Raw genomic sequence first — 16,616 nt, 5'->3', positions numbered from 1 at the left:
AAGAGGCTTAAGAGACCCAAAAAATGAAGGAGGAGAGGAAGAGGGGGTTGAAAGATCATCTTTCTCAGTGCAACAGTTTTACGTAGAAGAACCACCACCTCATTGAGAGGTGGTCTGGATTGAGGTGTGAGAATTAGAAACAGCAAATGTTATTTGCATTTATTTGAGAGAACTGTCTGTTGAAGCTCTGCAGTCCGCCTGCAGTGACCTCAGTGTAAGGAAGGACGAGGTAATGTCAGTGGCCATGCATAACCTCAAACTCAGGTCGGCACCTTATATAGAGACCAAATTGCCAAGTTCGACTATAGAAATGGAGCCATGTCTACCTACAATCTGGGCTGTGAAGACCAGGAATTTCTGTAAAGTTAATCTTTGAAAATTAAAGACATTTAATAATGCCATGGTTCCGAGCTTTAGAAAGATGTCAGTGGCAATTTTGGGTGTGTGTGTGTGTTTTAGACTTGCAGTACTGAAGTATATATGTTGCGGACTGTTGGGAACAAGCGTCTTCGGAGCCCTGAAATACTGCTGGGGCGCATCTGACGACTACTCCTGACCTTCCGGGAGGTTTCTAGAAAAGAAGGACTCAACCTCAGACCCTTGCAGATATTATTTCCCACCTCAGTGCCAACGTGACGGCTGTTCCATCCAGCATTTGTTGAGCACTTAGCCCTGCAGCAGTTGGGGGAGCTGTATACAAAGTAAGAGCAACAGTCCGTTTCTCACCAAAATAAATAAATAAAAAATTTAAAATGTAGTTGCTTAGGAAAACAGGTAAAAAAAGGAAGTTAAGAACCAGAGTATACAATAGTGTGCGTTGACTATACAGCAGTAAGCACAGTAAGATTAGAGAAGGGAGAGAAAAAAGGACAGTGACAGGGATTAAGTCAAAAGGAAGTGGGTTTTGAAGCAAGTTTTGCAAGACAGACGGAGCTGTATAAGGTTATATACTCTGGGTAGGCATAAACGTGTCCTGAGTTTTTGGAGGCTATCACATTTAAACCCAGTTCGGTGTGACTAACCCTTGACTGGCCCAATACGGACAACGACAAGTGTCTTCAGCCCCATCCACAGACTTCCTAACCTAAAGCCTCGGTCACCACCTGCCAAACGACTTCCACGCCCACAAAAGCGCGGCGGGCCATGGGGTCTCTCCGCTTGGGCTGGTAGCCTCTTCAGAAGCCCAATCCGGGGCTCTTGGAGAGGGCGTCGCCTTCCGCTCATCCCCTTCCTGTTGGTGGGCGTCGACGAGCTGTGAAGCCAATGAGGCCACAGTAACGTGGCAGCCACCCACGAGCCCGCGTCTCCGCCCGCCCAGTCAGCGAGCCGGGCTCCGCCCCCCAGGGGGACCTACCATCTGGCGCCCAACCAGAGGGGGAAATGGGGCCTGCCTCCCGCTAGGAGGCCTGCAGGAGCCCCGGTTCCCCCCGGCTGCGCTCGGTGGAGGAGCCGGGCCCACGTCGCCGCGCCCCTACCCTCCTCCAGCCTCGGCAGCAAGGCCCGCGCTAGCTTCTCCCGGTGGATGCTGCGGTTCTCGGAGCGGAACATGAAGGTGCTCTTCGTCGCCGCCCTCATCGTGGGCTCCGTCCTCTTCCTGCTGTTGCCTGGACCTTCTGCTGCAGATGAGAAGAAGAAGGGACCCAAAGTCACTGTTAAGGTCCAGCCTCCCGTCTCCAGACCTGCCTGGCGAGGCCTGCCCTCCGCCGCCTGGGTTCCGGCCTTGGCGCCTCTGGTCACACATGTCCGAGGCATTTCGGGTCCCAGAGCTCGGGCCTGGGCGTCCTCGGCCTTGGCTCTGCCCCTCCCTAGTTTCCCTGTCGTGGCCTCTTGGCGCCTGGGTCGTCCTCCCCCATTCAGATTGGAGAATGACCCGGACCCTCCCCGAGAGCCCAGCCCTGACCCAGGCGTTGGCGCCCAGGATGCCTAGCTGGGGCCGGCGTTGCAGACTCAGAGCTGCCTATTTGCAGATACCCAACAGTGCTGAGGAAATGGTGAAAGATCACGCCTGCCAGATTGCCGGTCTTTTCTCTACGTAGGCCAGATTTTAGCCACTTCATTTACAAAGCACAGCAATGTAATAGTTTACACCTGAGTGGTGTGCTTAGGCTCCCATCTTTATGGTGTTTTGATGTTAAGTTTTAGAATCTGGGCCCATTATTTATTTAGAGCAAAGGTTGTTACCCTGTAGTCTAAGGAGAGTGTAAACAAATGGAGCTTTCATTAGATTCTCATGGGGTTTTTGTCGCCACCAAAATCAGATTCAGAAACTGCTCTTAAAATATGGGTCTGTTTTCTCGCATCCTCCGGGTAGCTTCTTGGGCCCTCGGTTCCCTAGGAAAGACCCTTTTAAGAGGCTAAGTTTGAAATTGTCTTTTTCCTCAGGTGTACTTTGACTTGCGAATTGGAGATGAAGATATAGGCCGGGTGGTCATCGGTCTCTTTGGAAAAACTGTTCCAAAAACAGTGGATAATTTTGTGGCCTTGGCTACAGGAGAGGTAAGTGGCTAGAGCGGAGGTAGCCAAGCTCACAGGCAGCGGAGTTGGCAAGTAGGGTTGGCGGCAAACTGAACTGCAGAGCGTGGCCCACCCATAGCAGTGGCCGTCACGGAGTACCAGCTATGCTCTCTGGCACTGGGAACCCAGGATTATCATATCTTCTCCGTTTTTTTTAACTAAATCCAGAATTAGAATTCTTTTTTTTTGAGAAAATTTTTCATCTTTGAGACGTTGCAGTAACCAAAGAAAACATCCAGGGAAACTAGTTTGTGGTCTCTGCACCAGAGTGAGGGGCCCAGAGCTTTCCAGGTTTTAAGGAAATGAATGCTCCATTTAAGAAAGTCTGGGGCTTCCCTGGTGGCGCAGTGGTTGAGTCTGCCTGCCGATGCAGGGGACACGGGTTCGTGCCCCGGTCCAGGAAGATCCCACATGCCGCGGAGCGGCTGGGCCCGTGAGCCATGGCCGCTGAGCCTGTGTGTCCGGAGCCTGTGCTCCGCAATGGGAGAGGCCGCAACAGTGAGAGGCCCGCATACAGAAAAAAAAAAGAAAGTCTGTATTCCAACTTCCCATTGGGTCAGCAGGTAACTTTTTTTTTTTTTTGGTCAGTTTTCTTGCTTCTCTCCCTATGATTAGATTAGGAAAAACCGAGAGGGGAAAGGTGGAGGCATTATGTATGAAGTAGAATTGTATAAAGGCAGAGGAAATGTGCGGTCTTATAGCCTTTCCTGGATCTGTGTGCGCCAGGCCTGGCCTTTGATTACTGGTCACCCAGTGGCACGTTGACGGATGAATCTGCCAGCAGGGGTTTCTCTTCTGTGAGCAGTTGTTGTTGTGGGCTGGGTTCCTGCAGGGCCTATTTAATGTCTGCCTGGTGCCTCATGCCACCTTCTCACCTTCTCATCCCTTTTTCTAGAAAGGATTTGGCTACAAAGACAGCAAATTCCATCGTGTGATCAAGGACTTCATGATCCAGGGTGGAGACTTCACCCGGGGAGATGGCACTGGAGGTAACCTCAAATCCTCTGGGCAGAGGGGTCTGTCAGTGCAGCCCCCAAGGTGGGAGGGCCAGGGAACCCAGTACAAAGGAGAGGGAGGAATGGGTTTCAGGTGGACAGAAGAGAATCTCGCGCAGCTGGCAGACCAACTGATCCAGGCCTACAGCCTCGGTGACTTGCCTCGCAGTACGCCCTGTGGGGTGGGGGTGGGGAGGAGCAAAGTGAAACACCTGTAGGTGATTCTAGGTCAGGCATGCAAAGCTTGTGTGGGCGGCCTTGGAAGCCCCAGCAAGGGTGGGAGAAATTGCTCTCCTTGGCAGTCTCCCCCCAGAGACCACTTGACAAGAGCTGGCAGTCTCACCTGCGCTACTTGTACAGTAGGACACACAGACAGCCTGGACTAACCAACAGGTCTCACCACACTTGGGTGCACAGCCTGCGGTTCCTTTAGACACAGCTGCAGCTCACCCCACCGATCAGTATTTACTGGGCCAGGCTCTGTGGTGGGTGCTGAGGATGCAAAAACCAGTGGGACGGCAACTCCCTTTCACTTCCAGTACCTGAAAAGTCACAAATGGGCTGTAACACAGCTTTTAGGGCTCAGGCTCTGTCCTCAAGTGGTTTATCGTCGAGGTGGGAAGAACGAGGAGAAAACACTATGAAAGTGACATAATACAAGATGTAAGTCATAGCTAGCTGGACGACAAAGACAAAGCAGACGTGATACAAAAGCACTGTAATCGTGGAGTCACACACAGTTGGGTGTCTGCCACCTTCTTACTTTGTGACCTCAGGCATGTGAGTCCTCTGAACCTCAGTTTCCTCTTCTGTAGAGTAAGTGGCAAGAGTTGTGGGTGCTGGGAGGGTGAGGTGAGATGTTGAGGGCGTAGTGCCCAGCGAGTGGTAAGTAAAGTCAGCCGTCGTCAAAGTGCTGACAAGTAAAGGACTCACTTTGCGCCAAGGTGATCAGGAAATGGCCTCGTAAACGTGAGGACAGATTTGAGCGGGGACAGATCTGGCTGGGGAGAATTTGCATGGGCAGGGAAGAGGCAGGGTTAAGGCGTGAGCTCAGGTCTGGTCTGCGGCAGGAACTTGGCCAAAGGTGGGGTCAGGAGGATGGAAGTGAAGCTCCCACCGGGAACCCAGAGTGGCGGGCCGTGGCCAGGCCAGGGACCCAGGGCTTTGTCCTCCACGGAGTGAGGATCCGCTGAAGACTTGAATGGGAGCAAGGCCTGATCGCAAAGGAGTTTGAGGGATAATAATGTGGCAGATTCAGGACATGGACACAGGAGAAGCAGACTGGCAGGGGTGTTGGTGCAGCTGCCCCTGCGTCGGGCGATGTGGGCCTGAACCCAGGGAGGATACCTAGTGGGTAAGAGCAGAGATTCGAGAGCCAGACCACCTTGGTTTGAATTCCAGTTCTGCTACTTCACAGCTGGGGTGCCTTTAACCTCTGTACCTCGGTTTCTTCATCTTTGAAATGGGGCTCTTAGCTCCTGCCTTACAGGGTGGGTTTTTTATGTTTCTCATGCTCGCACCAGCCCTCTGGCACACTGTTCCCACTCTGAGCACTAGCCGTGATTGCAGCGGGGGTAGCAGGAATGGGAGAAAAGGATGATCCGTGATGGGGGTGAGGACAACACTGACAATGTGCGGAGGAAACAAATGTCAAAAGAATAACTGAAGTCTGGAGAGAAAGATGACAAAGTATGTTGAGTTTAAAACCTTCACTATCCGTTTAAGTTTGGGACTCCTTATATCTTGGTAAAGTGATTGGAGCTAAGGATATAGACTTGGGAATTTTCTGGATAGCAGCAGTAGTTGAATTCCTGCAGTTCACTGAGATGCACAAAGAGGATTCTCACATGGGAATCCTCTTTTCTTAAAAAAAAACTAAAAGAGTTGACAGTTTTATTTTTCGCATTTCACATTACAAATTAAAATTGCTTTATTTGGTCCCACTACTCCCCTCCAAAACTATTCTCTCTTTGATAGGAAAGGGGAACAAGTCTTCCTTGTCATGCTGTTAGAAAACACCCCAAGTCACAGCGCCGTGATCTCCTGGTGAAGTAGAACAAGTAATATAAAACTGATGTAAAGAGGCTCCCCAATCTCCTTATCTGTCTGGTTGAGTCCTTCCTGGCCAGGTGATTTTCAAACTTCCCACTTACTGTACAATCAGAAATACCTCCTCAGCATCAGTCTAGGACAGCTTCCCAACCTGGTTCCACTCTGGGAACCACAGGATGAAAATACGTGTATTGAAGAGGAAAAAGGTTTCGTACACAAATAAGTTTGAAAGGTGTTGGGTAAAACAAAATGAGAATTACTTCTTTGTTGCTGGGTTTCTTGGGGCCTCTAGTGCACAGTGTGAATATCTAGGAGAGGACCGGGACAAAGAAGGGTGCCGTATTTTGCAGTATTTCTCCTGGAACCAGCCTTGGGAACTTAGGTTAGGATCTCTGGAATGGGGTAGAGATCCTCTTGGCTCCACTATCTTGTATGCCGGCCACAGACCCTCCACAGACAGACACAGTACACACACTCAGAGCCACCTTTTATTTTGGTTCATGCGTTGATAAGAAGCTCTTGACTTTCCAGAACTCAAATGGCGGCCCCTCTCTTTTGCTTCTCCCTGCCCCTCCCCACTCATCTCTCTTCCTGCTTTGGAGTGTCCTCAGTATCGTTTGTGCTCTTAGGAAGAAAAGCTCGTCAGCCACAGCAGTCTTTTTTTTTTTTTTTTGCGGTACACGGGCCTCTCACTGTTGTGGCCTCTCCCGTTGCGGAGCACAGGCTCCGGACACGCAGCCTCAGTGGCCATGGCTCACGGGCCCAGCCGCTCCGCGGCATGTGGGATCTTCCCGGACCGGGGCACAAACCCGTGTCCCCTGCATTGGCAGGCGGACTCTCAACCACTGCGCCACCAGGGAAGCCCTAGTCCTCCTTTTCTGGAGGGTTCTTACCTCCCCTGCATCCTGCACAGCACCTCCCTCCACTAAAGCAAGTACCCATGGAAGGCCTCGCAGGCCACAGCCAAGGTAGTTTTTAATATGTGCCTTATTTGAAAGTCATAAAACTATATTCTCAAAGTAATCATTGTGTGAGCTATTCACTAAATCATCCTGGCCTCATGTCCCACTTGGGCTGTCAGTATGGTTTGGCTCCAGGGCCAGAGGGTAGGAAGGGAACAGCTTGTACGTCCTTGTACTCCACTGGAGCCTGGCCTGGCACGGGGGACAGGTTCAGCCTCTGGAATCCTTGCCCTTAAGATCTGCTTCGTTGGGGCTCCCCCAGCTCCCCTGACCTACTCTTTCTTCCCAGGGAAGAGCATCTACGGTGAACGCTTCCCTGATGAGAACTTCAAGCTGAAACACTATGGCCCTGGCTGGGTAAGCATGGCCAACGCAGGCAAAGACACCAATGGCTCCCAGTTCTTCATCACGACGGTCAAGACAGCCTGGTTAGATGGCAAGCATGTAGTGTTCGGCAAAGTTCTAGAGGGCATGGTGAGTTTGCGGGGGAGGGACTAACCCTGGGCAACCCTGACCAGGGATCTGACACAGACCCCAGGGCAGGGGATCCATATATTTTATCCCTTTCCCAGAAGGGAATGTACAGATTCTGACCAGTGTTTATTTCTACAAACCTGGGGGGAATTGAGACTAAACAGCCTCTCTCTCTATGCCCCCGAGTTCTTTTTTTTTTTTTGGTCATGCCGTCTAGCGTGCGGGATCTTAGTTCCCCGACCAGGGATCGAACCCGTGCCTCCTGCTATGGAAGCACAGAGTCTTAACCACTGGGCCGCCAGGGAAGTCCTGCCTCCAAGTTCTAAATCCCTCCAGGCCCCAGGCAGAGGCCGGCCAGGAGGTCTCGGTGAGGCTGCACAATTGAGGACCCTCCATCCCGTTATTCAGTCGGGCATGTCCTGGCACCACCATCAGTTGTACAGGGCCCAGCCAAACAGGCTGTCCCGGAGAAGCCTCTTGGCACCCTCTCCCCAGCCGCCCCCTCCTCACCCCTAGCCCAGCCTGGGTCATACTTCAGAGGATCGAAACTACTGCATCCTCCTGTTGTCAAATCTGGGTTCTACTTGCCCTGGGCTGGCGCCCGGCCACGATGCCCTTAGGATTTTGGTGCCTCGTGGTTTCTACGCTGTTCATCACGTGCAGGTTTCAGCCCTCGCGGCCACACGCTGGGGCCCATCTCCCTCGACCAGCAGACCGCCTGACACTCTGCCTTCCTCCCCAGGATGTAGTGCGTAAGGTGGAGAGCACCAAGACAGACGGTCGGGACAGGCCTCTGAAGGACGTGACGATCGCAGACTGTGGCAAGATCGAAGTGGAGAAGCCCTTTGCCATCGCCAAGGAGTAGGGCCCCAGGGACCTCTTCCCTTTGAGCGACTGTCTGTGTGGCCCTGTTGCCCTCCTGGGGTGAAGACAGCCCGCCACAGGGCTCCATGCTGCACTGGCCGTAGTGCTGGCGTCTGACGGAGCGGACCCCTCCCCCCACATTCTGCGGGCCCGCGGGCCCAGTTTTGTAACAAACTCCTACCAACAAACACTGACCGATTAAAAAAAAGGTGTTTTTTTATAATCTGCGTATGGGCTGGGTTCTGGGGCCTCCGGCACCCCCACCCGACCCTAAGTCCAGTGCCAGCCCGTCTGGGGCTCCTGTGGCAGTGGTGCCTGTCCCCTCCTCGGGTTCCGGCCTGAACCCTTTCCCTCCAGAAATGAGGGAGAGATGAACACAAACCAGACATTTCCAACTGGCCACACAAGTCTGGGAGGGCAGGGGGAAACAGATCTGGGCATTCACAGAAAAATGTGCTACGCACAAAATGTCAAGCAGGAGTTTTTGCCCCTTGCTTCTGAACTTGGCTAGCCACTGTGCCTCAACCTTTGCATGTCCCCGCCATGCCTTTCTCCTGATGTAGGTAAAGGAATACACCTGTACCTTTTCATAGCCCACCTCCAAACTGGTGGGCTATGAACATTCTAAAGGAATTCTCCCTTTATTCCCTATCCTCTGTTGTCCCCACCCTGGCCCCTGGGCTCTAGGAGTGCAGGATCCTACCACCTCAGACACCAGTGCAGCTGAGTTCTGAGCCTGGAGGAGTGGAGGGTGGTGAGTCCGGGGTCCAGGCCAAGGCTGACCCAGCCCATGTCCCTTTCAGAGGACTGAGGTCCATGACTGTCCTGGCAGGTGGCCTAAAGCCCTCTGGACTGGTCAGGGCATCGGTGGCACTGGAGCAGGGTGACACGCAGCTTCTGGCTGGGCTTTAGCTGTGCTGGCGCTGAAGCCATAGAGGCCCTGGAGCACACCGTTCACCACCACGTTGGGCAGAGGCTCTAGGACAGAAGGAAAACAGGAGTAAGGGGTAGGGGCTTCAGGGCAAGAGGAAGTGGGGTGGGCCTGGCTGCAGGCCTGCAGCTCCCTGAGCTCCTGCTCATAGGCTCAGCACCCCCTGTTCCCCGAGAACAGGGGTCCCTGCCAAGGCAGCAGGTAGCAGCTGGCCACCTCAAATGAGGCCTTGGCATTCCCAGTTCACATTCTGTTCACATCTTGGTTAAGCCAGGCTGCTAAAGAATGGAGACCAGGGGAGCCAAGCTCATTTCACCATGTCTACTTCCTGGAGGAAAATACAAAGCAGGCTACAGGGGCACAGGAACAGCAGGGAGGTGTGGCCCCAAAGGGGGGCAGTAGGAGGGAGATGCTGCCTAGGGGTCCTGCGAGCTGAGAAATAGCAACTTCACCCTCACTCCCACCCTGGTACCTGGGCCCTAAGTGTGGATTATGGGTCAGAGGCACCTCCTCACCTGGGGATGGGATGCAAATATAAGGATCCATGCAGAAGCTGATAACAGGCCGGCGGTACAGCTGTGAGCTGGGAAGAAAAGGGGTCATGAACAGTGGAGGGGGAAACAGAAAAGTGTCAGGTTGGGTGGAGACTAAGGACTGAGATCACCAAGGACCCACACAGGAAAAGTGGGAAGTGGGCTCAGGAGGCAACAACATGAAAACCCGGAGCATGGGGACAGGCCAGAGGCTTCAGGCCCTGGCGTATGGCCACGAGGGGGCAGCAGGAACCCAGTGCAGACAGGGACTTGGACTTGCCTGCTGTTGCCGGGCAGGAACTCCCCCAGGGCGCTGAAAAGAAGAGAGAGGCTGTGAGCTGCCTGGGGATGCCCGGGGTGGGGGGTGGGGGTGGGGGGCGTGTGGCAGGGGTGGAGATGCAGAAGCCCAGAATTTCACCTCCCAGGGGACTGCTGCTTCTATTTGTAACAAACTCAGCTCGGGAGGCACCCGGGGTAGCCAAGGCTCTTCAGAAAACAGCCCCTCCACAGGGGTCAAGAAAGCCTACTGGGGAGGTGTGTCTTAAAGAGGAAGAACCAGGCTAGGGCCTGGCAGATACAAGAAGGAAAGGGGCTTGACCTCTAAAACCTTTCCTCACCTGCTGGCTGCAGAGAGCCCCTGTCCCCACAACACTGGGGCCCCTCTCATGCCAAGCGCCTCTAGAGATGCTCACCCCCAGCTGCTGGCCTTGGGGACTATGGGCAAGTGGCGAAGACTCAGGAATTCCAGTAGTTCCTTGGGCACATCCTGGTTCAAGTATAGGATGCCCTGGAGAAGAGAACAGAGGCAACCTGTAATCAGATTCAGCTGTGTAATACGCAGAGCCTGGTGCAAATTGAAAACACGTGGGCCCTTCCAAAATGATAAAGAATTTCAAGACAGCCAGAGCAGAGCATTAAACCAAGCTAGGGCCCTTCTGAGCACTGGCCCTGGGTGACTATACAGATTGGCCCACGAAGCCTGCCTGGCCTGCAATTGGGCATAACCGTGTGGGAGAGGGGGGGAAGGATCTCCACCCTTATCAGGAGGGCAGCACAGGATCTCACCCTGGAGAAAGAGAGCTAGCCTTCATTTAACTGGGACTATCTGCCTCCTGGTTACCTCACTCAATCCTACCAATTCAGAGAGGGATGAAGTACTAGAACATGGCCAAAATGTAGGTCCCCTTCACCCCAGTCCCCCGCACCTCTCTGCCGGTGTCACACCTCTGGTCCAGCAGGCTGAGAGGCAACAGAGTGAGACCCACACACACCTGGATATAGGCCTCCAAGCTCTGCCGCCGCTGCTCCAGTCCTCTGGTCCTCCAGTTGGGCAGGCGTTTCGAGGGGAAGTCGGGCACTTTGGACAGTTTCTTGATCTGCCAGGAGGTTACCACAGTGCGATCACAGCATCCCGATTGAGCCCTCAAGCTCACTTCATCCTAGCCAAGAGCCCTCCCCAGTCCTCCCTGCCACCCACACCCCCAAACTTCAGGCTGTACTCTGAGACACGCCCGCGTGGTGAGCAGTGGTTGGGACAAGGGCGAGAGGCGCCCTCAACAACCCCGTCCGCCCCCAAGACGCCCGACGCCAGGCCAGCCGCGCAGGGGCACGGGCAGCACGTGGGACCTAACCCTTTGCGCGCGTTCCGCAGCCCGCAGGGAGGTCTGTGCCCACGACCTGAGCTCTCTAGGGCCCGGTAATGGGGGTGGCAGAGGCTGGGGCCCGCCAGCTCGTCTGCCTGCCTCTCAGGGCTTGGGAAGGAGCCGGGCCGGGGTCGGTCTGTCGGTGGTGGGCGCAGCCTCACCCGTTTGTGCAGCGCGTGGAACTCGCTGTAGCGCCTCTGCACGGTGTGTCTGCGCCCGTGGTACAGCACCTCCACTCGGAACACCTGGCGGGCGCGGGAGGGCAGCCGGGTGCGCGTGAGGCCTGGCGGGTTGGTGCAGCAGGACCGGCTCCCGGCGACGCACCCACCCTCCGCCCTCAGAGGCGCAAAGCGGCCTGGGAGCGCCGCTGCTCTCCAGGGACCCTCCCAAGTCCCCACACACTGGGGGGCTCTGTTCCGTGCAGTCAGTCCCTCAGGAGCCGGGACCGCCGTCGGCGGGGCTGGCAAGTCCAAGCGGCCCAGAGACCCTCGGCAGCGTGTCCCCAGACGTCCTGGGCCGCCGCGCTCGGACCCCGAACCCGAGGTGCGGGGTCCGCATTACATTTGACGCAGGGAAATCCGGCGGGTCCCCGCGCCCCTTCCCATCCACTGCCCCCGCTCACCATGTGGCCTTTCTCGGGGCTCTGCCGGGTCCCCTCGGCCTCGGGCCCCACCGACGGGATGCGAACTTCCAGCATGCACGCGCCGCTTGCAGCCGAACTCTCCGCGCTCCGACCAGAGACCGCGGCGTCGCCGACCCCGCCTCCTCGTGCCTGCGGGACCCGCCCCCACGTTGGCCCCGCCCAGGGCGTTCCCCAGCGCCGCCGGGTCCTGCAAGGGGCTGATTAGGCTGGAGCCCGCTAGCGCGAGGCGGGCGCCGCCCACTGAGCCTAGTGGGGCCGCAGTACATGGAGACCCTTCGGCAGAGAGCCATCTGTTTGTCAACATGTCCACATTCACCGAGTCCCCAGTGATTGACAGGAATGCGGGAGAGCCAAATTTCACCTGCTCTTATTCGAGCGCCTGCTAAGGACTGTAAGCCCCTGTGGGCATTGGCAAGGAGGGAGGCTGGGCCCAGATCAACCAGGGGCGTTCCTTGCGTTCCTCACACCCTTACCCAGGACCAGGCTGCACCCCCATCTCCTTCCCTCCACCTTCAACGTGGACCCTGGGAGCGCGGCCTGGGGTAAAGCTTGGACGCACTCTGGCTTTGATGTCCCCCTTCCTCCAGCATTCGTAGGCCCCATTCATTCATTTTTTTAAAAAATATTTACTTATTTGGCTGCATCTGGTCTTCTTTGCGGCAGGCAGGCTCTTTGTTGCAGCGCGTGGGCTCCAGAGCGCACGGGCTCATTAGTTGCAGCACACGGTCTCTCTAGTTGTGGAGTGCGGGCTTAGTTGCCCCGCGGCCCGTGGGATCTTAGTTCCCAGATCAGGGATCAAACCCACCTCCCCTGCACTGGAAGGCGGATTCTTAGCCTTTGGACCACCAGGGAAGTCCCCATTCATTCCTTTTAAAAATCCATTCCTCCATTTCAATCATCTTTCAGCCCAAACCTTCATCAGGCGGAAGAGAGGCAGTGTAGGGACAGAGGCTCTGCTTTAGCGGTCAGACAGCTTGGGTTTCCCCAACTGTGTAGATCTGTGCTCATCTGCAAAATTGAGATAATATGCCTCCTTCAGGAGAGTGTACGAAAACTGAGTGAGATAATCCCTGCTAAGCCCTCAGCAGAGTAGGTATTAGGAAAATGGTAGTTTGTGGGCTCATCCTGGAAACACAGGTGGGTGATGTTGGTATGCAGGGCAATGGATGGGGAAGAGGGACTGTGGGAGGTGGCACGAGGCTGCCCTTGCCCACTCTTCTGGCAGAGTCTTTCTGGGTGTGTGACGGGATTTAATCCAGAACTCTCTCACCTCCTGTGCTGGGAGAGGCTTCTGCTCCTACCTCTCAGCACTCTTCCCCCACCCGCCTAAGGGAGCTTTCCCATTCAGCACAAGCCTCCACTCCACTGACTCCTCCCCAGATAGTCTTGGGGGGCAGTGGAGGAAGGCGAGGCCCCTGCCTCCCAGAGCTCACCCCAGCAGAAAGCTTGATGGTGGGAAGGAGCAGAGAACCTGTCGTAGGAGCTGGGGTTGGGGGGCCACTGACTCCCTCCCTCCCTTGCTAGTGCAGAGGTGTTTCTGAGCTGGAGCAGAAACTCCCCATGCCCAGCTCTGCCCCCAGAGAGAGGCTGAGAGGATGACCCCATAAGGGGGCAAGCAGGTCTCACCAATACCATGTTCCACACTTTCCCCCCGCCAAATTCCATCTCACAGGGGCCTCAGAATCAGGAAGCTGAAACCTCCTGGAAGGGAAACGATCCACCATGAGGAGAAGTGCTGGTGTTTCATTACCTCCCTTGTTCTCTAGGGCCCCATCAGTCAGGGACCCTGCTCTCCTTGTCTGCTGTTCAGGGAGTCCTCTTCTAGGACCCTCAAACCTCTAAACTTGGTCGCCCATCCTAATGAAGGTCTGCCTCTGTCTCTATTCCTACCACCCAGAACACTGCCACATCTTCTAATGGACCTCTCATTTTTCCTTGCCTGTCTCCCTCGTAACAGGTCTACTCTCTACCTAGTAGCACAGACCGTCGAGGCATCTGCTTAAAACCATCCAAAGGCTTCACGTTGTGCTTAAAACAAAACCCGCCCTCCCCACCATAGTCTACACAGCTCTAAATGACCCAGCCCATCTCTCATTTTCTCTCCTACCCTCTCATGCATGGGGCTCCAGCCACAGCGACATTCTTCCAGTTCTTCAAACCTAACGAACTCTTTCTGCCTCAGGACATTTATACTCACTGTTTCATCTCTCTGAAACACTTTTTTTTTTAAGAAGGTTTGTGGGGTTTTTCTTAATTTTTAAATTTATTTTTGGCTGCCTTGGGGCTTCATTGCTGCGTGCGGGCTTTCTCTAGTTGCGGCGAGCGGGGGCTACTTTCCGTTGCGGTGCGCGGGCTTCTCACTGCGATGGCTTCTCTTGTTGTGGAGCACGCGCTCCAGGCACGTGGGCTTCAGTAGTTGTGGTGCACAGGCTCAGTAGTTGTGGCTCGTGGACCCCAGAGCACAGGCTCAGTAGTTGTGGCGCACGGGCTTAGTTGCTCTGCGGCATGTGGGATCTTCCCAGACCAGGGATCAAACCCGTGTCCCCTACATTGGCAGGTGGATTCTTAACCACTGTGCCACCAGGGAATCCCTCCCTGCAACACTTTTTCCTTACTCTTCACCTGGTGGGCTTTGCCTAAAACTTCTAATTCTTAGCCTAAAACTCACCTTCTCATAGACACCTTCCTTCCTGACCATCCTATCATAGCACCTTGTCTCTGCACTCATTCCAATATTACTGTTACTGTTTGTTTATTGTTTCTCCCTGGTGTCCCCAACTCGGCCCCCAGACTCAGTACCAGTGAGCCAGGGGCATGGTCTCTTGTCAGGGTTTTGCCACCATGGTGCCAAGCATGTAGTAGATGCTCAAAAGAAGCATTGTTGATTGAAAGACTGTATGAATCAATGGGGGAGGGGGATGTTGGGAAAAGGCTAGGGAGAGGAGGGAAGGCCTGGGAAAGAGGCAGGAAGGGAGCAGGGTTGCTGAAGGGTTACAGGAAGGCCTGCAGAGGGATAACAACAGAAATCCTCTTCCTACCTTCAGAGTTAGACTCTTATCTCTCGCTCTCTCTCTCTCTCTCTCTCTCTGAAGACCATCATCCACCTCATTCACTGACTTGATTTTCAGCTGTTCCTGAGAAGTCTCAAATCAATGCATTTTCATCCCCATTTATAGAGGGAGATTTGATGCACCTGACTCGTAAAACATTTGGTAGTAAACCTGCAGCTCCTTATTCCACAGCATTTCATTCAGACCTGAGTGAAGATCCAAATGAAGAAAAACAAGATCCTTGACCTGGAGACATTTATGTCTTTGGGGAGATAAAACAACTTATGGAGAATATTTTCCTGTAAAGAGGAACACGTGACATGATGTACGCTCCAAAGCAGTTATTACAGTCAAAGGAAAAGTTTGTTTTCTGTATACTTTAAACATTGGCCCTCTCAGTATGTGAACAGTGATCTAAGTTCCAGTCTCAGATTACACGGCCCTAACCGGGGTTTTCCGAATGCATAGGCCTGGCGTGGAGTCTGACCCAGTGCGTTTTCCACAAGGTCGCTGGTGATGCTTATGCTCCTGGTTGGGGGCCACATTGTAAACACCTGTCTCTTGACGCCCACACCAGCCCTGCCAGGGAGGGGGCCATTCTCGCCCCACTGTACAGACGTGAAGCCTGGAGATGAGCATCAAGGGCCAAGCAGAGGGCAGGAAGGGCTGGGGGCAGAGGTGTCCACCCCCGACACGCCCCCTCTCCTGGGGCCGCCTGGTCGCGGGCGCGCGGGTGGGTTGGACCGCGTCTCCGCCCTGGCTCGGCCCTCGCCTTCCACTGCCCTCACACAAAGCCCCTTTCACCGGCTCGGCTTCTACTGGGCGGCCGGCGCTGTTCCGGAGGTTTGGTTAACCCCGTTAAGAAAACAAACAGCTCCTGGGCCTCGGGCGGGCAGAGGGGCGCCGCTGGGCACAGAGACTGGACGCTTTCCCCTCCCCGCGGGTGGGCGGAGGCGGACTGACCTGGAACCCCATTAACCCCGGGCAAGGCTGGGCCTGGACTGCTGGGATGGGGGCTGGAGTTGGAGGTTCTGGTCGCCAGGGCAACCTTTGACAATGCCCGTGCCTCAGCGTCCTTACCTGTACCACGGGGAGTTGTGTGTAGACTAAGTGACATCATGCTTCCAAAGTGTTTGGCATGGGGCCTGGCACACAGGAAATAAACATTAGCTATTCTTATTCGACTGAATTATACGAATTCGCTGTTTTTGCAGGCCAAAACTGTGGGGTTTTGCCAATTACATATGGTCCGTCCAATATATTGTTAATGATTCATCTCTGAAACAACAAAAGCAAATTCTTCTATTCCTTTTTCAGTATCCTGAGGTTGCAAGGTTAGCTTAAAAACAAACAAACAAACAAACATTAGTTACTCCAACTACTAACTCTGTGATCAGGCTTTTCCTGATTTTCTCATTGTGCAACCAAAAACAGGTAAGAGAATGAATTAGAAGCACAGGTTGGTGTAAATCAGCAACCATCCTGTTCATCCTAACAGCCTCAGAGCACTTACTAACTGCTTAATAAGTACATCTTATAAATTTGAAATAATAATAATCAAAATAAAAATTTTTATGTTGTGTATATTGGACTTTGGTACAGATGTCTAAAAAATCAGTTCTGCTGCCACAACATTTTAAATTACTGAGCTAGTCTAAATTCATCATTTTATAGATGAGGAAACTGAGGTGTGAGGAAGGGAGAAGTGGGCTGTGGAAAGGGCTGTGTTAGGAAGGCACCTCTGACAAGCATGTCCTGCCTGAGCCCTGAGAGCAAAGTCTGACCCCCCGTTAGACTGGTGCCCGGCTTCCCAAGGGACAGGTAGGCTCCAGCCAGCAGTGTCAATCCTAGGAGCTCCCCCGCCTCTTGCCCAGAAGACAGAGGCAGCTCAGCTGCTTCAGACAACAGGATGCAAGGCCAGAGCAGGGGGAGCTGCAGAGACCACTCCAGCCACC

The 16,616-nt window shown here is 54.2% G+C and overlaps 2 protein-coding genes across 9 annotated transcripts; one reads left to right on the top strand and one right to left on the bottom strand.

The window, feature by feature from the left end:
• Nucleotides 1–1,478: 1,478 nt before the first annotated feature.
• On the top strand, nt 1,479–8,084 carry PPIB (peptidylprolyl isomerase B). The gene is made up of 5 exons (XM_033851792.2): nt 1,479–1,657; nt 2,383–2,496; nt 3,410–3,503; nt 6,813–6,997; nt 7,740–8,084. Exons 1-5 carry the CDS (start codon nt 1,523–1,525, stop codon nt 7,860–7,862), a joined length of 651 nt encoding a protein of 216 aa, XP_033707683.1. The 5' UTR covers nt 1,479–1,522; the 3' UTR covers nt 7,863–8,084.
• Nucleotides 8,053–15,874, bottom strand: SNX22 (sorting nexin 22). Of its 8 annotated transcripts, none has more exons than XM_073799831.1 (10): nt 15,742–15,874; nt 12,525–12,619; nt 12,242–12,342; nt 11,591–11,798; nt 11,130–11,213; nt 10,597–10,701; nt 10,018–10,112; nt 9,606–9,638; nt 9,308–9,375; nt 8,053–8,839 (listed from the first exon to the last, which is right to left on the bottom strand). In XM_073799831.1, the coding sequence occupies exons 2-10, from the start codon at nt 12,528–12,530 to the stop codon at nt 8,718–8,720; spliced, it is 822 nt and encodes a 273-aa protein (XP_073655932.1). In that variant the 5' UTR covers nt 12,531–12,619; nt 15,742–15,874; the 3' UTR covers nt 8,053–8,717. The 8 variants fall into 8 exon arrangements, with proteins under 8 accessions (XP_073655932.1, XP_073655931.1, XP_073655928.1 ...); XM_073799830.1 differs by lacking the exon at nt 15,742–15,874 and adding an exon at nt 14,729–14,863; XM_073799827.1 differs by lacking the exon at nt 15,742–15,874 and adding an exon at nt 14,650–14,773.
• Nucleotides 15,875–16,616: the final 742 nt, after the last annotated feature.

Source organism: Tursiops truncatus, chromosome 2, assembly GCF_011762595.2.
Source record: "Tursiops truncatus isolate mTurTru1 chromosome 2, mTurTru1.mat.Y, whole genome shotgun sequence".
Lineage (NCBI taxonomy): Eukaryota > Metazoa > Chordata > Mammalia > Artiodactyla > Delphinidae > Tursiops > Tursiops truncatus.
Note: the sequence above shows the minus strand (reverse complement) of the source record. Positions and strands in the feature narration are given on the sequence as shown.

What these genes read in the sequence shown, in the direction of transcription:
- SNX22 (XM_073799825.1), bottom strand. Translation starts at nt 11,915, where the DNA reads ATGTTGACAAACAGATGGCTCTCTGCCGAAGGGTCTCCATGTACTGCG. An exon ending in GCTTGGAGGCCTATATCCAG is followed by an intron (nt 10,113 to 10,596) that starts GTGTGTGTGGGT and finishes TCTCTTCTCCAG; the next exon opens with GGCATCCTATACTTGAACCA. An exon ending in TATTTGCATCCCATCCCCAG is followed by an intron (nt 8,840 to 9,307) that starts GTGAGGAGGTGC and finishes CTTCTGTCCTAG; the next exon opens with AGCCTCTGCCCAACGTGGTG.
- PPIB (XM_033851792.2), top strand. Translation starts at nt 1,523, where the DNA reads ATGCTGCGGTTCTCGGAGCGGAACATGAAGGTGCTCTTCGTCGCCGCC. An exon ending in GACCCAAAGTCACTGTTAAG is followed by an intron (nt 1,658 to 2,382) that starts GTCCAGCCTCCC and finishes CTTTTTCCTCAG; the next exon opens with GTGTACTTTGACTTGCGAAT. An exon ending in CCGGGGAGATGGCACTGGAG is followed by an intron (nt 3,504 to 6,812) that starts GTAACCTCAAAT and finishes CTTTCTTCCCAG; the next exon opens with GGAAGAGCATCTACGGTGAA.